This window comes from Brachyistius frenatus, unplaced genomic scaffold, assembly GCF_029030835.1.
Source record: "Brachyistius frenatus isolate BFR_SWC_R1_liver_20210118 unplaced genomic scaffold, ASM2903083v1 Contig_358, whole genome shotgun sequence".
In the NCBI taxonomy this organism is placed as follows: Eukaryota; Metazoa; Chordata; class Actinopteri; family Embiotocidae; genus Brachyistius; species Brachyistius frenatus.
In genome coordinates, this window is record NW_027210957.1 from 235,085 (window position 1) to 258,509 (window position 23,425).

The window sequence follows — 23,425 nt, forward strand, 5'->3', positions numbered from 1 at the left end:
AGGTGTTTTTTTTTTCATTTTGTATTTATTTTTAATCATGTTCAGTATAACACGCATGCCTCTTCAGGGCTGTGAAATGAGCCATCTTTGCCTCCAGTATAGGTCTCCTTAACATTCCTCTTTTGTGTTTGTCCACAAGGAACCTCATTTTTCTGTGGACGATGACCCACTGACACATGCAACTACTTCTATGCACTTAATAACTCTCACTTGAAAATAAAATCATTACATTTACTGTATCAGAGAGCACCTGAAACAAACATCGAAAGGATAACGCTCGTTCAGTTAATAGGTGAGCGAAATCTCCATAATGAACAATTATAAACAAAAATCACAATCCGCTCAAGAGTTACTATATGATGCAATATGTAAATTTAATCTGCAATCATATTCACCTGCGAAGGTGAGTCTGTTGAATTGATGGGCTTCCCCCTCCAACCTGCACCGGGTCACGATGGGATTTCCTTCTGATTTATGAACAGACGCTTTAAAGAGGTCGAAGGAGCGAAGCGGCGTCTGAGAGCATATTAATGAACAACTGCAGCGCGAGCTGCTGCAACAAGCTGCTCGCGTGACTCCACAAACGGGCTTCACGCGCATTATCCGGTTGATTTGCATACGTAACACCGCCCCGGGGACGAACATGAGAACCCGCCGTGTGCTGGAAGCTGCTGCCGACGGGAGGAACAACACAAACAAAGTTTGGACTGAAGCTGGTTCACGCCGACCAGGTGTTCCGACGGATACGAAGAGGAGCACGTCGGGCTCTTTGCCCCACTTTTGGATTACGATATGGACGCTTTGAAATCCGCCGGAAGAGCCATTATCCGGAGCCCCAGCATCGCCAAACAGTCGTGGGCTGCGGGCAGACACCGAAGTAAGTGTTCAGCCGCTCACTACGCTGCTGCTAATGTGGCTAACCCAAGCTAGCCTCCAGTAGCTAACACGACTACCGGCGTTTACTCCACTTTACAACCGGCCGCGAGCTGCTGCTGTCGGGGAGCAGATGTTGGAACGATCAGCTCGACAAACGAGGACTTTCTCATTAGAACTGGATGTAAAGTCGGAAAGGGTTCGTTCTGCTGTTGAACTTGACACTCAGACTAACAGCAGCTTGTAAACGGACTCCTGAGTAACAGGTTCCACTTCCGACGGTTCTAAGTTGGAGAACTCTTCATACCGTCTGCCACGTCACTCGTACACAGACCCGGTTTAAAATGTCCAACAGGGGCTCTCCGGAGAGTTGAGCGCCCGAACCTGGTCTGATCCGAACCTGGTCTGATCCGAACCCTGATCTGATCCGAACCTGGTCTGATCCGAACCCTGGTCTGATCCGAACCCTGGTCTGATCCGAATCCTGGTCTGATCCGAACCGCGATCTGATCCGAACCCGGTCTGATCCGAACCCTGGTCTGATCCGAACCCTGGTCTGATCCGAATCCTGGTCTGATCCGAACCGCGATCTGATCCGAACCCGGTCTGATCCGAACCCTGATCTGATCCGAATCCTGGTCTGATCCGAACCGCGATCTGATCCGAACCCGGTCTGATCCGAACCCTGGTCTGATCCGAACCCTGGTCTGATCCGAACCCCGATCTGAACCCTGGTCTGATCCGAACCGCGATCTGATCCGAACCCCGGTCTGATCCGAACCCCGGTCTGATCCGAACCCCGGTCTGATCCGAACCCCGGTCTGATCCGAACCCCGATCTGAACCCTGGTCTGATCCGAACCGCGATCTGATCCGAACCCGGTCTGATCCGAACCCGGTCTGATCCGAACCCCGGTCTGATCCGAACCCCGGTCTGATCCGAACTGGAGAAGCAGGGAAAGAAGTATGAGGGTCGTCTTCCTGGCAAGCCTGAGCTGCCCTAGCGACGCACTGTTGCTAGGCAATACACAATGTGAAACCCAAAATGAGGTGTTGTATTAAGGAGTGGTTGCGGATTCTTTAAATCTCAGAGGTCCAGTTCATCAGGCACCACGTGATGCCTGGCTTCATGGCTCCCGTGCTCTCGTGCCTCTCGGCCTTTTTCAACATAAGATGTAAATACAGACTCAACTGTGCTTCATTGTCATGGATGAAATGTTCTTTTCTCATCTACTGAGTGCAGCAGGTCGACGATATGCAGATCGACGACAGAAGAAACATAAACAATTCCTAAAATAATGTGCCTCTTAAAGATGGAACATTTCTAGATGTAGAGCGTCAATGAATGTAGGAGAAGTCTGGAGACTTGGTGGGCATCTATCGCCACTCTTTATTGTTTTCGATCACTGCCCGTTCATTACTTCCAAATAGTTCCCATTTCTTAGGGGGATAATTGTACAAAGCGTCAACCTTTTTTTTTTTTTAAGTCATGAAAGTCCTGCTTTTTTCTTTGCCAGTCTCAGAAGTGTGGACGCAGAAAATCCAATACTGGTATTGAAGTATTTGGATCACTTGATTCTTGTAGAAGTGTAGGATCTGAAACATGTGACCTGCGATCACTACATGTGTATAAAATATATATAAAATACATATTATATCCGTTGTTGATGATATTGATACTGGAGATCACAGTTGTTACTAATTAGAATTTTGTGCATTATTCACACAACATGACCGCATTGGTAGAAGTTAGGGATGGCGTTAAATAAACATGTATACTTTTGAATTAATAATGTAAAATAACAGACACAAGCAGTTCCATTCACTCTATAACAGACACCAAAGGTGTTTTTGGACCAAATAGTTCTCAGGACTTTGTTGAGGGGAACGACCCCCCAGAAACGGAGTTTCCTCCCAGAACTAAATAGGTTCTCGGCCCTTTTGCTGTTTGCATTCGCGCCGTCAACATGAACAGTGAAACGACATCAGAGCAACGCTTTGAAATTCACGTTTGAAGCTGGTGGGATGAACGGTTGTCGAGATATGCAAAGGACAAACAGACACAAAGATTTCTGAAATTATAGAGAGAAAGAACATCCTGCAGTTGTCTTTGCTGTGATTACAGTCTGGAAACTCGGCTCGTGTTAGCGTTGCAGAGCCGCTGTGAAGGGCGGACCGATCACCGACCGATATCGGTGGTTAACGCCATTTGTCTCGCCCCTCCTTTACTGTGGCTGCTGACAAGTGCAGCGTTTACATTTTTGAACTCTCGGTGACTGGAAAAATGACCAGGAAAAAAAAACGCAGATCTTTCAGCTCTTTGCAGAATTAACACTCAGCACCTCGTCACGCTGCTGCCATTCACTGAAAACAACTTAAACTCTGTTCTCAGCGGTAAAAGCTTTGGAGGACACGGCACCTGGTAGTTGCAGCGTGACAGCGGGTTTCAGCGCATGCTGATTGGTTAAAATGAAGCCGAGGTCGAAGCCCGGAAGGATGCAAAAGATTTCCTATGGAACATCGCCAGACTCGTATTCATGCAGTAAAACTCGGTATGGTTCGCACCAGGCTAACTTCCTCTGGGCACGAGCTCATTGAAGATGGACTGAGGTAAAGTGGAAAACTGTCCTGTGGTCTGATGAATCAAAATTGCGCTGGTAGATTAGATGTCGTGGTGCAAAAAAAGAAACATGCAAAGATGACTATGGATGTGAAAAAGTTCTGTGTTGAACTTATTAAAACATAAATGAAGATGAGGCGCAGTGCAAACTCTGCAGGTAGAGCTAGCATATAAGTCTATCACAGCTAAATGTGTGTGTGTGTGTGTGGGGGGGGCTTAGCTTTTTCAATTCAGTCATGTTTTGCAGCAGTATATTCTCAATCTGGGAAGGAAACCCTGTCTTTGTATTTTATTTTGATTGTAATCTGTAGAGGCTGATGAACGTAAAGTGCGTTCAGATTCTTTCCTGTTTGTGTCGGTTGAAAAGCTCAGCGAGTCCTCGTCGTGCAGATGTAACACGTTTCCTATGAAACTGCAAGACTTCAGGTTTCACAAAATGTCGGTGACTTTTCTGTGTGATGAAGAGTTGCACAGACAATCAAAGTTGAATTTCCGTCGTCGTTACACTGCATGATTGCTGCACCCCCCCCCCTACTCTTGATTGAATAATTCCCAAAGTCCCAATCACTAAATATATGATGATATATGATTTTTGGTCCATATTGTCAATACGATGAAAGCAAAGAAGCATCCTGGTGCCCAAGTTCTTATTTAACTTTGTATCGACTGCTTCTTTCTTGAATTGGTCCATAATTTATCTCCCTGGTCATTTGTCTGCTTTAATTTCTGTATCCCACTCAGGGAGACTTTTCCTTGGTTTCCATTGATGTGTAAAACATTTTCCATAGAAAGTGCTGTTAATGGGGGGGGGCTCATCCCAGAGTCTTTGTACCAGGCACAGACAGACAGTGACAATCTGTCCAATGTAAACTAACACACTTTTTTTCCTTTGACTAACACTCAGTTTTTCTCGTCTTAACAATGCTTTCTCACAGCTTTTCTTCATAATGACCCTCTGTTGTTAAAGAATGAGGATTTGAGCTGCACAATTGTGAATAAAAAGAGCATCACAATTTTTTTTGCTTACAATTGAGAACATTATTCTCTCACTATTATTTTTCAATAAAAATGTTTATTGTGCTCATTTATCTGATACAGAAGGAAACTGTTAAAAACTGTTGCGGTTCCGGTGTGACGCAGGGTTCTGCCTGCCCGTCGAGGATCGCATGCACAATGCGAGATGCACCTCATACTTGGGCTGTTTGGCCTTGACCATGTGAATATCATACATTTGATCCTGGCCTAAGCTGAAATAATTGGGGATGTATATCTCAGCAGCAACAATCAGTTCTACAGAATAATGCATGAACCCTCTAACATTCAGTAATGATACTTCAAATCAAACTGACAGGAATCAAATGGTTTTATGAGCACACATTTTATTTGATCACCTTTGACAGTGAATTTTACATCCCAAAATAAACAAACTTTATGGTATAGCTATCCATTTTAGGATTACTGCCTGAATTTCTACTTTATGCTTAAAAAAACCCATGATAAAATAGAATGAATAACGGTGCAAATATAGAAAGATTAATCAAGGAAACCTTGTAAATTTCAGATCAATCGTACAAAGAAATGCTACTATTATATCTAATAAAACTTTGATGACTTTAAATGTTTCAAAACCATAGATTTCAGACCATTCATTGATGGACCTGACAAAGAATAGTATGTTGTTTTTAAACAGTAGGTTTACTTCTATTCTAAATCAAGACAACATTAGCAGTTTTGCCTTTAGCTGTGCGCGGTCCTGCAAGGTGCAAGCGAAAGTCTGGGCAGGCAGAACTTGGGCAAAAGAAAGGTGATGCTCTTGGTTTTAGCTCCATGAATCTCTGAAAATAAAAATCCACTTCAGTCTCTTGTCCTTTCTTATTTAATGCCGTCTTTAAACTAGTATTTTTTGGATGTTGTCTTTTCATCTATGTCTTTCAGTTTCCCCAGTGCTTGTTTCTGCTGCTCTGAATGAAAATGGGGCAGAAATTAGAAATATGTGATGTGATTGTGCTCATCGTTGACTTTCACTGAGATCACCAAGCTAAACAAAACAAATAGGTGTACAGATGTGCAGTATGTAACCTGCTTACTTGAAATTTAACTGCAGTCTGCAATAGAAATGTAGAACTTTTTAGTGACATAGTTAGAGGTTTTGTATATCTTTCCCTCAACTAGCTTTTTGCTTCATCTCTGTGTACACCTTCAGGTTTATTCCCTTCTCTGAGTCTGCAGTTTCTAATTTTGCTCTAAGTGTCGTGATTGGAATCTAATAATGCTGGAATGGGTCGTCTTGTGTACATGTTTTGTTGTTGTGAGATAAGAAATCATCTCACCACAGGCGTAAGTCGGTTGAGGCCTGAAATAGCGAGGGATGCATGGGCAAATTTTGGTTTGTAATTGATGACAGTTGAACTTGTCACAATAATTGGGGAATATTTCCCAATGTTTTAGACATTGTCTTTGTTTTCCAGGTCTATTTATGATTTGTCTTAAAGCTACTGCCAGTGGTGTGTATTCTTTGTTTTTATCAATAAATTACATAAAAAGACCAAAACCAACAGTGAACCGATCAAACAAACAAACAAGCGTTATCTGTTTAGTCAAAACTGGATCTAAAGCGTATATATTAGTGCTCTGGAACATAAAACTATAAAAATGAAACGCATAAATGATAAAGTTTGCACATGTTTGACATGTTTGTACATGTTTGTTCATTACAATGAAAACTTGGACTGCAGCTTATCGAGTCAATCTTACATAAACTATCTTGCTTCTGAAATAGTCACTACTGCACCAAGTATGTATAAATTTGTGGCTGAAAATAGTTCCAAACAACATTACTTTGCATGCTTTCTAAAAACTACAATGGCCAGGTCATTCTTCAAAAAACTGAGTGATATTTGTTGTGCTGAATAGGGCAGTAAAGTCAGAGCATTGCAAGACATGAACACAATGTTGGTTTTGGTCTTTTTTCTTTTTTTTTTTTATTGTATTTGTTCACTAAGAAATATAATTGTTTTTGTTTTTGTTTTTTTGTCTTCTGCTTGCATCCAAATGCCAGAGACTTGTCTTGGACATCCGGTTGTTCCCGTCCATGTTAATTTGTTGCGGTTGGCTGTAGACTTTGACTTGTACATGGACACACCAAGTCTCTCTGCCTAGCAGTTAGTGTTAACTTTCCCCATAGTTACACAGTGATGCTCTGGGAGGACCATATGAAAGGCTTCCAACAAGACAGCCACTCCCAATGACCCAGGAAAATGTCTGCATATCTGCAACCAAAGCCAGTATTGAGACGCTGTTATTTGCTAGATTCCGATGCTTTTTTTCCTCCTTTGTGGCTGCAGATGTGTTTTAAACCAATATATGCTAAGGTCAAGATTCCCTCATTTCCCATCTTGGTCAGGAAAAGGCATCTAGGAGTGTGTTATGCCAGAGTAAAAACAACAAGTCAGTCACAGTTTGGATCTGGAGGGCTCAGATGAATGCACAGGGATCTCTCTTCGCACACATTACACCATGTGGAGTTCTCGGAGCTCCAAAGCTCCTTTCAAATCTTTACAAAGGGGGAAGTGTTGGCGCAGCAGGCTCGTCTCTTGGACCTGCTGCATGTGCTGCTGTGGGGTGGTGGTGAGCTTTGACTGTTGACCTGCAAATCTTTTTGTTTGAACTTAAGTGTCATGTTGCTGTTACTCTCCTCCCTGTCTCTCAATTCCCAATGCTTGACAAACGTGTTTTAATATCTAACAGCTGTAATTGAGTGTTTCAACATTACAGTTAGGAGGCAACAGTTATTTGATGAAAAACTACGCATTTTCACTGAATTTTGGACTTCACAGCAGTTGGGACGGGTATGGTTAAAATCTTAATTTGATCTTATCCATAGTTTTATCAGGTCTCATCAGTCTGGTTCTTTATCTGTGCTTTTATTGGTCCTTTTAAAAATATTAATATTTAAAAAATAAAATATTGTTTTTACACCAGCATCTGAAATTTTTACAACAGAAATGCCACTTTAAACTCAATAATATCTTGCTAATATTCTTGACATCAATATAGTGTCTGAAATTGAGAGATAATGAAGAGCAGACATCAGTCATCATCATTATTATTATTTTCACTCCTCTTTCCTAACTGCCTCCAGGTATCCAGGTAGAGAGCAGCAGCTGCTTTAGGAGGGGAGCTGCAATCTCAGCCAGCAGTAGACGCAGAGCGTTTTTGGACCAAACAGTTCTCAGGATTTTCTTGAGGGAAACAACCCATCAGAGAGTTTCTCCCAGAACTAAATAGGTTCTCGGGTCTTTTGCTGTTTGCATTCGCACGGCAAATAGGATCTGTGAAACGACACCCCGCTGCCGGAGCAACGCTCCGCCACTTATTTCTCCAATTGAGGAAATACAATTTTCAGTTTACTTGATCTGGTTGAGATTCATGGTCATATTTGACCTGTTTGAAGATCCAAAGCATTTCATCCAAGAGCGCCAATAACAGTAAATGGAACAGTCAAATTTCTCCTAATTACATTCAAGATGTATTAACTGATCCACTTGAAGCCTTCTTGTTATGATCTCCGGTCATTCGCGTTGTCAGTTTTGCATTACAGGTCCTCTGTCTGCTGTTGACCCTAATCTGAATTGAAGTTCCTTTATAATCTCTGTCACCTGAGAAGAATGTATAAAACAGCCGTGCTCAAAATTACAAAAATGTCAAGACTTCTGGGTCAAATGTTCCTGTCAATGAGTGAAATAACAGGTCATTAAATCAATATGATATCTGCACAAATAATGTGTTTGATGCTATTATACAATGCATAAGAATGTAAAAATGTTTAACACGTATTCCAATTTCCTAAAACCTGTGGTATTTCACAGTATTTCAATTTTATAAGAAAAGTAGCCTACTCTGCATATCAAATACTAAAAGAATTATTAAAACTGGACCTGCGCCGTATCATTCCACCTTTTTCATTACCTCTATTCTCTCAAAATTTCCTGTGATATGGAAAGGTATACGAGTATAAGTACAGTGTACTTTTAAGTAAGGGGACCTTTGTCACTCCTTTAAGATTCAATAGTTTGTGTCTATGCATAAGCTGGGATTTTTCATGAAGTTTTAATGAGGCTAAAACTACAAAGAATGTGACCCTTTTGATGCAACAGTAGATTTGGAGAGGCAAGACAGTACGGAGGTTTTGGGAACTTTAATCAAAAGTGATTTGAGTGTGAAGCCTGTGCAGAATTAAGAGACAAAGAATGGCGGGTTGATGTAGTTGTTGGTATTTTGGTCAAAGCCAACACAGAGGAAACGAAATGGTGGTTTGGAAAAGGGAGGGTCAGAGAGGATCACTATCTCTCTCCTTGTCAACAGCCAGTGAGAGTGACGGTAATGAGAAGAGAAGATCTGCTCTGTCTGGTCCCACCATGTTTTTGCATACATATACCCTTTGTATAAAAGTAATGAACAAATACAGTCGCAAGCAGCAACGATCAGGGTTTGAGCAAATTGTCAGCAGTTGAATGCTTGTTTCGTTTTTAAATTGACAAGATGGATGTAAAGTTAACAACAAGCTCTGGTTGTCCATCAGGGGACCTCAACCATGAACCTTTCAGACCCCGGAGAGGCTGACTTACAGATTGCGCCATTGATGCAGGCATGCTTGAGTTGAGGCAATGACATCACGTGTGCAAAACTGGGCTATTTTTGTTTATTTAAACTGAAAATGCTCTCAATAGTCAAAAAATGTCATAACATTAAAAAAAAAAAAAAAAGACATCATTTTGATGATGTTGGCTGTGTCGTCATATATTTTGGTGAAGTTTGGTCAAATATTTGGGAAAAGAGGAAAGGCCATAAATTTGAGAAGGAGTTGTAGCCACTGTCAACAGTTTGTATAACCCTTCAGGGTTTGCGGCTCCCATAATGATGCAAGAAAAAAAGAAGCTCTGCCTGGTGACCTGTCAGATGAGCAAACTGACTGGGATGAACCTCTCCCTTTAGAAAAAGAAGATGGGTGGAACAGGTGGAAAGAATCCTTAAAACATCTCCACCATCTTCAGATAGCAAGGCGCTATGTTCCATTTTCAGAGTCCTCCGCCCAGAGAAGAGAGCTGGGCATCTTTTCTGATGCTGCGGTTCTGGCTCTGGAACTGTATGACCTGTTAAGGGATGAGAATGACATTGACATGGATGCTGTCAAATTCTACACAGACAGTTAAACAGTCCTCGGCTACTTCTACAACAGTACCAGGAGGTTCTACACATATGTTGCCAACAGGGTGACTCGCATCCGAAAATCTACACATCCTGAGCAGTGGCACTTCATCTCTGCAGAGAACAAGATCATTGATCCGGCCCGGTCACGCCTCCCAACTTTAACACAAACTGGTTTTCTGGACCATCATTCATGACACAATCCGACCCAGATCTGTCAGTCAGATGTCTTCTCTCTGATTGACCCTGAAAAAGATGTGGAGATTCAGCCTGATGCCACATCTCTGATCACCAAAAAGGAAGACTCATTGTGAGGACAGAATATTGACATTTTGAAAGCAGAAGACTATTGGAGCGAAGATGAAGATTAATTCAGACATTCTAGCAACAGCCAAGTGGTGAAATACGTTTGTGTCTAGCCTGAGCCGTTTTGTATTATCTGTATCTGTTAAATTATCTGTGTCTGTATTTGTACTCAGATGGGGCGGGGTTTAATCCGGAAGTGGGCGGTGCTTAGACTGTGAGTGTGAGTGCGAGTGCGAGGTAACCGGAAGTTACAAATTGATGTATTTATAATTATTAATTAAGAAAACTCTATAGAACATCCCCAGAATTGAGCTTCAGAGCAATGTTTATAAGAATAAGAGAACTATATATGGAACAAGTTTTTTTTTGTGTGACAAAAGTTGCTATATTTATTGTTAATGTTGAGCTATAGTGAGAAAAAAAATTTGCCAAGTCATATAAAAAATAAAATACAAATGATAGTATACTTTACCTTGTATTTTAGCAAGTAATTTGTTTATGTGTGTGTAGGAGCGAGGGGTAGAACGTGAGCCTTGTTTTATTATCTTATTAAATAAACTGACGGTGGGAAGCTGGGTGATTTATGCAGACAGTCCACATTGAAATATGCATTCAGCCTTGCACAACATTTTTCACTGAAAGCAGTCAGCTGAGTGAAGATATCTTAACAAGGCAGGAGTGAGCCGATGGAACAAAAGGAAAACAAACTGTCAGAAATGGGAACCAGTGAGTCACGAGCTGTAACTTGTGACTTGTCCAGTAAGAACAAAGTTCTCCGAGTAACTCTGCTGAAGATATTTTATACAAACCTAATTAAAATGAGCCGATGCCAGAAGTGAACCAGAAGAGTCGGCAGTTGTAGTTGATCGCTGTAGAGACGGAGCAGGCTGATGGCGTGTCTCAGAGCTGCAGCCTCTGGCGGGGCTCTGTGTGTAGATGTGTGCATACAGCTAGTGTGTGTTAGAGGGCTTCATCAGCACGGATATTTACACAATTACTCTGATGATACTCGTACTCGTCAAAAGCACATTATCCGTACCGGAGACTTGTTTTAGTAATTGTCTCATCCCTAGTTACTAGTCTGGTGCTGGAAGAGGAACATGCAGCGATACAGGTAACACAAAACTACTCGGGAAAGCACCGGTGATTTATCACTGGGATTTCAAGATGTGGATGAATTTGTTGGTACAAAACAATGTTGAAAACAACAAAAACCCTCAAATTTCTCACAAATAATTTTAAAGTAATTGGCTAGCGGCATTATTAGTTCCATATTTACTAAAAATAATTTTTTTTGAAGGTGGTCCACTCTTACAGAGGAAACTGTCTCAGGTTTGAAGGCTGCCTTCTCCAGAACGCATATTTCATCTCTTTCCCTAGAAGTGGGATAGGCTTCAGAGCAGGACTTATAGAAGGCAACTCTATAAGAAGCATTGGGGCTTGTCAATATGCATTTTTACAGACTCCAGTTTTTTTTTATAAACATTTTAATTTCAATAATCGAGGAGCTGCTTAAAGCTCCTACAGTCTACAATTCACATCCATCTGTTCAATCTGGGATCGATTTCCCTCATGCAGCAGCATCCAGGCAGATTGACTACAGTACCATGGACCTTAAAGTTGTCAGTTAGTTGGAACACCAAGGTGCTTGGAGATTATCTTTTAGTCCTTGCCTTTAACATGATTTTCTATAATTTTCTTTCTGATCTTCTCAGTCAGCTCTCTGCCTTTTGGTCCATGTTCAGTGTGGTGCACACAATAATACCAAAATGCAGAGGAACCTTTTTTTTTTTCCATTTAAAGAGGCAGATTACACTCTTAAAGACATGTGATACTAATTAAGGAAGACAGTTAGTTTAAAATGTCAGTATGATCCAGTTATTTCTGTTTTTTTCTTGGGGCACCAAAAAAAATTTTTTTCAACAAAATGTCAAATGTAACAAATTCATCTACAACTGTATACGGTTGTCTGAAGAACTCGCATGGGAATTGTGTTTTTGCAGATATTTGTCTTCTTTAACATATATTTCACTCCTCCAGCTTGTGTGTCCATGTGAAAGTGTGGTTAAATTGTTAGTGTGTGTGTGTGTGTGTGTGTGTGTGTGTGTGTGTGTGTGTGTGTGTGTGTGTGTGTGTGTGTGTGTGTGTGTGTGTGTGTGTGTGTGTGTGTGTTGACACAAAAGTTTTCTTTCGTCAGACATTTTCTGAAGGATCAGGGAACAGAGCACCTCGGCCTGTCAAGACACGCCAAGCAGGAACTGAAAAAAAATCAATGAACTTCGCCGGTTTATTGTCTGCACCATCGTTTGAAGATAATTGGCCAATGAAACTCTCACTTGTTATACTCACCGATGTTGGTCTTCCAGCTCACGCCCCAATGCTATCCCCTTCTACACAGCAAACATCAGTGCTACATCGCCTGCTCTTTATGGCTTATTCCCAGGCAGTGTCCCCCATGCGAACAGATCCCACTGACCAACCAGAGCTCCAATGTGGCCAAGAAAGTTCACGAGTTGCTCATTTGAACTGCTGTCATATCACTTTTTGTAGAAATCATCTATTAGGTCTAGTCCTATAGTAACTGTCTCCGCTTCTCTAGTGATAGGAGATTCCTAAGTCTCTGCAGTAAGGGTGAACTGCTGGTCATCCTCAGACACTTAACTTCAACAACCATGAGTATGGGCAGCTGAAGAACAAGGGTTTTTCTTTTAAAGTCTCTGCTGGACCACCACAAGCCTGCTATTTCAGCCGTGCAAATTATGAAACCGACATCATTTCTCAGCCTTGAATCACTCAGTTCATTTTTAAATCCCATCTGACAATTTGTTGAAACTCAGCGGAGCCGCCCTGTTAGCGGTGTTGCCTCTTGTAAACACTGAACATCTCGGGACTGAGGGTTCACTGTCATTTTTGCAAACACAAGCAAGCACTAAAGATTAGCGATGACATGCTAGCTGAGGTTAAGCCTGTCATATTTGTGTAACTGCCTGCAAATGTTTTAAGCGATTGCCCTCATAATGGACATTTACTGTCTACTTGGGCCACTTGGTAACCTGATTTAGGTCATTAATAGCATCTGGTGATTTCTTACTGAAGATGCTATTACAGTTCGGGTGTTACTTATCCGGACACTAATGTAAGTGCAGGATTAGCAGATGATGACAACGTGATCCATTTCCCACACTGAGAAGCTTAAAGACCTTGACCTTCAAGTGGGTGTTCACTGTCAGACTCACCCATTACTTAAATATGCGTTTGGTTAGAGCTGCATTTAGACCATTAAAAACCATTCTCTGCTGTTACCACCCTCATTTGGCTTGGTTTGGCAGGAGAAGAAAGACATATTGTAGGTTAGCCTTTGCTGCCTTCTTCTGCATGGTGATGAATGAGAGAAAAGTAAGACAGTGTTTCATTATGTGTAAAAGATACACCTTATTTGACCCAGTCAGGGAAACTGAAATGTCCCAGCTGCAGAGGTGGAGAGCAGATGCTGAACAGATTTCAGAGATTTGTGATTTTATGTTCATGTTTGAGTTCTAATAAAACACAACAAAAACTAAAATAAGAGGTACCAGTTCTTTTTTCACAAATCTATCCCCACAAACTAAGCTACAGTCAGTGACTCAACATTTCCTCAAAACAATTCCAGCTTCATTTAAAGTCTTAACTCTAAAGCAGCTAGCATGTTGTTTAGTGTTTGCAGCATATATGCATCCAGAATCCTCACAGACTCTTTTATGTGATTTAAAAAAAGATTTTAGCCAAAAATACATATCTCAGTGCTCATATTCTTGCTGCTTCTTGGTTCATGTTAGCAGAGCAAAGGAATGTGTTGTTTGCAGCTACCTGGACAGGAAATGTAGCCGCAACTTACAGTAGGTGATAAAACCTTTTTCTGTAGCTTTCAGAGCAGCAGTTACTGTTGTTAAACAGCCTTCTGTTGTTTCTTTTAACATTGTTGAATGTTTATTTTTCTGAGAAATGGATTCTTAGCTCAGTGATGCAAATATAAAGGTAATACATGAGCTAACACTGTAAAAAGTTGTCTTTGCAGCCTGTCCCTTCACTTACTTTCCCTGCAACTTTCCCCCAACTTTACCATGCAATCCAAATTAGTAGAATTACAACCAAAGAGAAAACTGGTAAGATCATTTGAGCTAGTGAAATATACGTCCTAGAAGAGCATGTTTTTGCCTGTTTAAGGAGGAGTAGGAGAAGCATGCTCATTACACTCACCCAATGTGACGATATGTCTGACAGAAGATTTTCAGCCTGCCTTGCAGTACGAACAGCAGTGTAGTTGCTGAACTGACGTTTCCATGACGTGTGTCTCATCTGGCAGAGCTTCCAGAGAATTGGACAGACACAAGAGAGACCCTACTGGAGGGAATGGTGTTCCAGCTCAAGTACCTGGGGGTAACGATGGTTGAACAGCCCAAAGGAGAGGAGCTTTCTGCAGCAGCTGTGAAGAGGATAGTGGCTACGGTGAGAGACAACACACACATATTGAAATAGCTTAAACAGAGGGCACCTAAAATCTCTTCTTAATGCACCTCCATTCAGAAAACTATTCCCAGAAAATGAGTTTCTCTCCAAAAATACATTATATTTTCCCCCCCATCATCACATCTGCCACTTAGAAATCATAGTCATCCAGTAGTTTTCTCCATTTATGACCTGACTGACACCTCTGTGAACTTTCTCCTCCAAACTTGACATTTAGAGGAGGATGCAATTAGTATGGACACTGTTGCTCAGTGTATGGCTCAGCCAGCTTTATCATGGTAGAAAAGGCTTAATGTTATTGGATCTGGCAGCTGAGTAGATAATGAAGTTAGCAGCTGCAGAATGGCGGAACTTGGGACATGGTGATATATGGAGAGGGAAGCAGAATTGGCGTAATCTGTCGACTACCCTCGGTGTCCCTCTGAAAATAATGTTAGACTGCTGAATGTTTTTTGGAACCTGTCATTTTGTGTATTAGGTAGAGTCTGAAATGTAAGATTGCATGTCTCTCAAACTCTTCCACACAGGTTTGTTGTTGTTGTTGTTGTTGTTGTTTAAAACTTTTTTCTTAAATATCTTTTTCCTGACTGTTAGTCAAGCCAGCAGCTCTGCAGATAGTGGTTAGAAGGTTCTCTCAAATCTTTAAGCATTAAACTTTGTTTTTTTGAGTTCCCTTTTTGGACCCGCACTCCTGTGTTAAGCTTAATTCCACATGATATGTGGAAAGTTTTAATACATCCACACTCGTGTTTTTGTTTTAAGACATTTTACTTCTGCTATTTTTATGCCTTGCGTCCACCCCACCCCCCCCAGCGTTTTTGAACCCCTAAAACAAAGAGTTTTGCCATTGCTGATGACACGGAGATGGAAATTGTTTTTATTTTATATTGCCATATTTGAAATGAAAAGCTGTAAATTTGAACGTAGCCACTAGATTTATAGATTTTCAATTGTCTGATCTAATTAAAAATTAACCGACAAAGTTGTAGTTTAGATAAATACAGAGCGGACACTTGGCAAACTGATTTTTCTTTCGTTATCTCACTCACATACCCTCTTTTCTGTTTGTGGTCTCCACGCACTTTATCTTGTTATTCCCTTCTTTCCAGGCCAAAGCCAGTGGGAAAAAACTCCAGAAAGTCACATTAACTGTCTCTCCTCGTGGAATCATCCTTTATGACAGTGCCTCAAACCAGCTGATCGAAAATATCTCAATATACAGGTCAGTCGTCCTCTTTCAACTCCTGGCAGTTGTTAAAATTTCTCACGTTCGGTGTCCTTCACTCAACCGTGTCACCCTGATTTTAAAACGCTTTCACCATAAGCTTGTCCTTATCAGCCACATTTAATCAAAAGTTGTTATTCCCCTCTTGCTCTCATTTATCACTCATGTGAATGTTTGTTGGTGTGGTGCTCCAAGGCAGTGAAGTGTTTCTGTGTGTGTTAGAGTAGAGTAGTCAGTCCATCAGCAATCGGTCTCATCAATCTCAACACTCTTGGGAGCACCACAACAACTGTATACTGAGCTTTTACCTCAGGTGTCACTGACGCACGCACGCACACACACACACACACACACACACACACACACACACACACACACACACACACACACACACACACACACACACACACACACACACACACACACACACACACACACACACACACACACACACACACACACTTGTCTTCTCTAGTAAATGGCTACAGATCTCACCTACTTGCCAGTCTTCATTCTGAAAGTTGCCTAACCTCCACTAACATGGAGCTCATGAGTTGAGTTTGAAACATTTTTAAAATTCTACATTCATGAGTCTACATATTGAGAAGAGATGGGACTTTCCATCATTTTTCCAAGCATGAATAGGCTTATGTTAAATATTTTTTCTCTAAAAGCTGGCAGATTGAGGACAAAGTTCCAATTTATTCCCAAGGATTTCTTGAACAGTTTGTTTAAAGGTAGTCTTCCTTCCTTTCCTGTGTCACCTTGGGATGCCCACCTATTTGAGAGAAAAGTTTCAGTCTTCCAACCTGTTTAATTTTACATTGTGCGACATGGAGTTAATTTCACCAGCATACATCATTTATCTATATTGAAAAATTTTGTCTCTGCATCATAGGGCTGTTTTCTTTCCGACTGAACCCGAGTTACATTTTCACGATGGTATTATTTATTTATCCCACACCTTTTTATTTTATAGACATTAGTTAACAGAGGGTGTAACTATCCCACAAGAGAAAGGAAGGACAAATGACATTCATTTAAGGCTTCCTCCATTGTTTTTGGTATCCCTCACCAACTGGCCAATGTGCTTGTCACTTTGCTATAAGAGTAATGACATCATGATCAAATAGTGAAGAAAAGCTTTTTGTAGAGCTTTGTGGCTTCATTTAAAAGGGTCAAGCAGGAATAATACAACGCACACGACACACAGGAATCTCACATCAAGATGACCTTCTAACCGTAAAAAGACAGGATCAATCACCTCTGTCTATACTGGTACTCTACTTTACGGGGGTGAGGCCCAATCTAAAAGCTCTGATTTAAAACACTGTGTGTGCCAGGGTTGGACGCGATGGTTGTGTAATGTAATAACTGAAAGGAAAGACTTGTCTTTGATGAAACAGCACAGATGTCCACTGCACGTGTGTTCCGTTCAAATTCCTATTCTGCTGTGTGAACCTGCACAAAGCTAAGGTGTGTTTTTGATCATCGGCATAGTGGTGAGATTGTGAGTGCAGCTGGCTTTAAGAATACCAGGGATTTCTTTGTAATAGTTTTTACAGAAATGCCAGATTAAAGAACTTAAATCAGATTGCAGGACTATTTTAAGGGTTTAGTGCAGATACAGTTTCATTTGATCTATGATGAGTCTGTTTTTACCAAAGTCATGAAAATGTATGTGCGTTTTTTTCAGAATATCATATTGCACTGCGGACAAGATGCATGACAAAGTTTTTGCCTACATTGTCCAGAGCCAACACAATGAAACTCTTGAGTGTCATGCCTTCCTCTGCCCCAAGAAAAAGATGGTGAGTCACAAAGAAGTCTAATTGTGTTTTTATGTAATTTTTGTAAGTTGAACATATTCACCTTCTGTAAGGGCTGGATTTACTAAGATCTCAATTAACGGGTACTAAATTGCATCTTTATTCTACATTTATTCTGCCCCCGTTTTGTGGGTGCTTTACTAAGAGTAATTTCTCCCTTGATATCAGGTACTAACAGCTCTATTTAAATGAGGGCTTTGTGTGTTTTAAAGTGATTCCAGTCATGGACAGTTTTGATGGAAAATGGAACTACCGTAAAAGGAAAAGGAAATGTTATCCCATTGAATCAGAGGTCCAAGTGGAAAACGCCAATAAGCACATTGTCTCACAACAGCAAAGAAATAAAAAGATAACGAAAAGAAACGCTATATGGGAGATTATCAGTGAGAAAGTCAATACCGTGGGAAAAACAAAAAGATCAATAGATAAAATGAAGAGAAGATGGCAAGACTTTCAGTGAATAGCAAAATAAAAATTAGCTTCTAATAAAACGTTTGCAAATACAGGAGGAGGAGGAACGGTGGACGAGATGCCTCTAACAAACACTAAGCAGCAGGTCCAGCTCATTCTGTGATGAGCAGGTGACTTGTTTTCAGTTAGAGTGTTAGAGAACCTTATGAAGCCTACCTGTCCGTTATGCGAGAAGCATTCAGTACCTGGGATAGCACACCTGAAATGCTGGATTGGGATATCCCAGCAGCGATACCTACAGTACACTGCAATGGCAAGAGACAAGAAAATGCACAGTTGCAAGAAGTTTTGGCATTGCTTCTATTATGTGGCTCCTCCTTGTTGTTGGCTGTAAATCATCATTTAGTTCATTCAGTTACTTAAAAATTACATCGCTGGACGGATATGTCTGAATAATCTTTGCCTTTGACATCTCAAAGATGTTTACACGGGTAGAAAAAAGCATTCCTTCCCTGCGTCTCCTTCTAACCACAATAAGAGCAGCCGTCTCTCATGTGCGCATCTGATTATTACGTTCTCTTCACTCGTACTAAAATGCACACAATCACTTCTCCTATAAAGTACTTTCAGCTTTAGTAAATATCATTACCGGTGCTAAATGTTTCTATTTACACCCCGCAGTGTGTTAAATTGAACATTTGAAAGATGCAATCCTCACTGCATGTCGTTATTAGATCATTTTGGACATTTCTTTGTGAGTGTAGTGAAGTTTTCACGTGCTTTTACACACACAAACCTTTAGTAAATCAGACCCTTAGAGTTTAAAATCAACTGTATCCAAAATAATTCAAACAACGGTGACTGCCCCTTCTACTTGCCATTTTTGAATTTAAGGAATATATCAACACTTTGGTGTTCATTTTTGTGAGGAGGGAAGACAGCTCTCATCCCTCTCTTGGCATTCTCACCATCCCTGGAGGTTTGCTGAATGGGTGAGCCACTCCCTCCTCTTCCTTCCCCGAACCAATTTAGTTGTGGCCGAAAGGCCATGTATGCTCCCAGTTACATAAACAACTGGTCTTGGAGGCCACAGGTTTTCTCTTCAAGTGTCTGTGAACGGTTAGTTCCTGTTTGTATCCGAGCCATAGCTCCTTGCCTTTCTGGATCATCCTTCCTTTGGATGAAATGCATTTAGGTATTATTCATCTGTCACTCTTGTCTGTCTTTCCACCCCCTCCTAACAGGCCCAGGCAGTAACTCTAACGGTGGCTCAGGCGTTCAGAGTGGCATTTGAATTCTGGCAAGCTGCCAAGGAAGGTACGCATTGTATCCCCGACCATCAGAGTGTGAAATTGTTCCTCTTCTTGACTTTCCTTCTCCTCAGTGTCGTTATTTCCTACTCTTACTGTTTATGTAATTTACCTTTGTTCTTACAATGATTTTTCTTTGGATTTTGAGGTTTATCAGTCAATATCAAAAGATACATTTTCTTGTTTCTTCCTAAGGCCTAAACTAAAAAACATGATTTGAGTTTGGCAAGGTAACTTCAGGTTTAATAGCAGGTTTTCAGTAATGCAAATGTGGTTCACTTCTTCCCGGAATAAATCGGCGCAGATCTAACCTACTCCGGAGCTATTTGAGTTCGATATAACAGATCAAAACATATGAAAGTACTGCCCAGTAACCCATAAATTTAATTTAAAATGGCATCACCGATCACAGAAAATTCTGTGGAGCTCGGTGAGCAGATCGTAAGACGGTCCTGTGGAAGGCAGAGTAGTGATCTGCAAAGCACGTTGGCTTACCCTGACGATTTTTATATAAAGTACCGATTCCATTTCATTGTGCTTTTGTATACTGATATCATCCTATAAGAGAGACTGATTAAAACTGTAAAGCCTCATACTTTTACTTAAAAGATATGACAGTGAGTCAATTTACCACTTTGAATTATGTTTGCATATTTATTTTGTATTTTTTTCCTTGTCTGCTTGACACCACCGGCTTTTAGCCTGAATTATGAATTTAATTTCTTTCTTCCATTTGTCTAATATTATGGTTTGCTCTTAGTTTGTAGAATATGCTGCTTTACTGCTAATATAATCCATGTTTGTAATTGATCAGATGACGCAAACTCCACCCCTTTTATGTGAACACACTTGTTGCTGGATTGAGAAACTATGGGTTGATTTAGTGAATTGATAATCATCATAATGGGACTGAATGAGAGACATTTGGGGAACATTGTAAATTGTAGTGTTTACCGACTCGGTGTGAGACGTTTAGCGGACATCCGTAAATTGTGTAAATTCTGGCTTCGTTTTCCCTTGATCCCCAGAATGCACTGTTGAGTCGTTTCCTCTCCATCTTCATCCCTGTTCACAATTCTGTTGTACTGTATAGAGTGGAGACGAGGAGAGTGACGGAGGGAGGTGGCGATACGGAGTAGAGAGTGCATGAAAACATTAAAGGCGGGGCAGACAGGGGTGTTGGGATGGGAAGTGTGTAAGGGAAATGATTGTGTGCTGTGCCAGTGGGAGCTCAGCGCCTTTAAAGATGCAGTGTCAGTGCAGTCAATCCTGCCTGATGCAAATGTGTGCTTATTTACTTAGTCCTTTAGAAATGCACGCTTGCACTACATGAACATTTTAACTGCCTCTTTCTCTCTTGCAACATTTCGATCTATTCTTCTTCTATTGTTTTGTTTTGAAATGTTTTAATGTGGGACAGATTCCTCGCCTCAAGCGTCTTCATTTGCTTTTTTTTTTTTTTTTTTTTTTCTTTCATGTATATCTGAGCTGAAGATTACAAATTTCAATTTAGTGCAGACAGCTTTCTCAATTTTTAACCTTACTCTTTTTCCCAAACACACCCAAACTCATTTTTTCTTATCTCACAACTTTTCAACTCTCCTCATGCTCAAGTGTGCCTTAAGTTTTGTTTTGTTTTTCCTCCCAGTTCTCCATGTTCTGGTTGGGGAAAATATTGTCCAAAAAAAGTAATGAGGTTCTCTTGTGAAATATAAGAAGAAAGAGAGATAGGGATATATATTTTTTTTTAAAAAAGCACATTTTATTAAAGTTACAAGACCTTGTAGGATGATGGCAGGAAGCGGGATATCGTCGGTTTGTAGTTTGCTTGTTTTTCACAAACTATCTTCCACCACCCACATTGTTCACACATTTACACACATTCCTCTCCTGTCTGTGCTCTCCCCCCACATTCTGTTGGACTGTGCATTAGCTGGGTCAGGACAGCCAGGATATTGGGGTGTTTATATAGGTTTGGCTACTTGGGTTGATTTTTCTTTGATAATCCTTTTGTTCTTGGCCCTGTTTTTGGCCACAATTGACTTTTTATTGTATTTCTCTGTCTTTTCGATCCTGATATTTTTTGCATGTAAGCCGCTTGACATGAATTTCCCAGTTGGCCTGAATAAAATGTCTGTCTGTCTCGCCCTCTCTCACACTCACTCCCTCTCCCTCTTTCTATCTCTCTCAACTCTCTCTCAGACCCACATTCCTCTGTATATTACAGCACCTATCCTTGTTCATTAATCTGTGTTCATAGAATATTCATTGTAAACACTAGAGAAAGCTTTGAACTGGCATATCTTTTAATTTGGTTCCATATTAAGCAGGAGCCTGATGCTAAAATCAGGCTGAAAATCTGGGTCTGTATTTATCAAGCATATTGGTGTTAAATATCACTTCTAAAAAGCAAGACATTTTCAGTGATGCTTATGTCACACCTTTAGGAATAGGAGGGAGCACATTTAATCAATTCTCTTAACTTAGGAAATCACTTTTATATTGGGCAAAACTTAGTGCTCTTTAGGAGTCCTAACCTGTTCCAGGGAGATATATTCTGTGAGGAAAGATGTTACGGGAAATTGTGATGACTAAACTTGATTTCAATACTAAATATTGTTGTGAAGGAGGTCCGATGTAAACGTTTTTCAGTTCCACTTGGTGAACTGCATTGTGAGGAAAACCGCAACAAGACAGAGTGTTTGGAGTTAGCTGAGCCTCCCATCCATCTGACTCATCATGTCTACTCTGTAATGCTGTACTTACTGCTGTGAAAGCCCAGGCCGGCCCCCTGCTGTAGGTAGGATTCAGCAGGCAGATGGCGTCAGTAATGGCCTCAGCCGTATCTGCCTATTTACTACTGCTGATTTGTTTACCTGCATTATATTCTTGGTTAGTGAAACATTCAATACCCACATTTTCAACGAGTACAAAAAGAACACTTCCTTGAGCAATGCACTGCAAGGGCTCTCAGCCTGTGGTTACAAGTTCCTGAAACACAGCTCGCTTTTTCTACACTGACTGCGATTCTTTCTTTTTTTTTCATCTGTTTGTCTTTCACTACCATTTGGCTTTGTACACAGAGAAAGAGAAGCGAGTGAAGTCAGGTTCAGTTGGGGAAGGAGCCAGCAACTCCCAGTCAGACAGTTCAGCCAGCCTGGGCAGCCTGAAGGGAGGAGGTGAGTCATGTCACCCATTACCACATCTCTCTTACTCTTTCTCTCTCACAGCAATTGTAGCCTCAGGGGAAAGAAGAGTATTCAGCCACATGTCAAAGGTTGACCTATTTTGAGTCCGCCGATTAGCTGACAACCGTCTCCATTTTCTTGTTTATTATTGTCTCACTAACATCATCACAATGAACACCGAATGACATTTTTAGCTGATTATGTATGACAATAATGTGAATGATCATGGTCTTTTAAAAGCTCAATTGGCATGTTGTGGATCCGTTAAAATAAATCTGGGTTCAGAAATTGCCATGACATGTCATGATAACAGAGATATGTTGTCATTCTCTGTCTAAAAACATGAGCTTTGTACTGCGCTTCCCCCTCTCCTCTGCAAGGTGGCCTGCAGCCAGAAAAGGATCTCTCTGAATCTGACACTTTATATTGGTCTTTGTCCCTGAATGTGTAGCATTTCATGGCAGATGTAGGTTTTAACACTGATATTCCTTGAGAAGGATCTATCAATCAAGACTTGGGCACAGATTTTGCGAACTGAGAGGCTTGGTGTGCGTTTTTGGAGTAACATTATCCCACTGACCATTTGGTGAGTCAGTGAACTGGATTTCTGTTAGACAAATTGGTGTAAATATATGAGTAATATATGATACTGTGGAAGCTACTGGGTGCATTTTGGCTAAGCAATCCTGCCAGAGGTTTTCATTATCAGCGCTAGAGCAGGGATTGGGGACAGCAGAGCTTTAGAGCTATCAGAAGGTTACACTTATGTGGCCTTCCCTCTGGCTCTCTGGCTGATCATATGGCGCACCGCTTTGCCAGGGAGATTCCCAGGATCAGTGGGGTTGTTAGGGGTGAGTCAGCTTTATTCATGAGACAGTGGCTCCAAACTATAAAGCCACTTCTGGCATTAACCTGTTTGTTGGGCAATTGTTCCTGCCTGGTCTCCCACTC

The 23,425-nt window shown here is 41.0% G+C and overlaps 1 protein-coding gene across 3 annotated transcripts in view; it reads left to right on the forward strand.

The window, feature by feature from the left end:
* Nucleotides 1–642: 642 nt before the first annotated feature.
* ldlrap1b (low density lipoprotein receptor adaptor protein 1b) overlaps nt 643–23,425 on the forward strand; it is a 29,654-nt gene continuing 6,871 nt past the window's right edge. For 2 of the 3 annotated variants that reach the window (XM_069724024.1, XM_069724025.1), the window contains exons 1-6: nt 643–877; nt 14,348–14,490; nt 15,621–15,733; nt 17,433–17,547; nt 19,221–19,293; nt 22,370–22,465. In XM_069724024.1, coding sequence (XP_069580125.1) covers nt 793–877; nt 14,348–14,490; nt 15,621–15,733; nt 17,433–17,547; nt 19,221–19,293; nt 22,370–22,465 — 625 coding nt within the window. In that variant the 5' untranslated portion in view covers nt 643–792. Of the gene's footprint in view, nt 878–2,709; nt 3,483–14,347; nt 14,491–15,620; nt 15,734–17,432; nt 17,548–19,220; nt 19,294–22,369; nt 22,466–23,425 lie in introns of those variants that run through there. The other variant, XM_069724026.1, reaches the window with a different exon arrangement.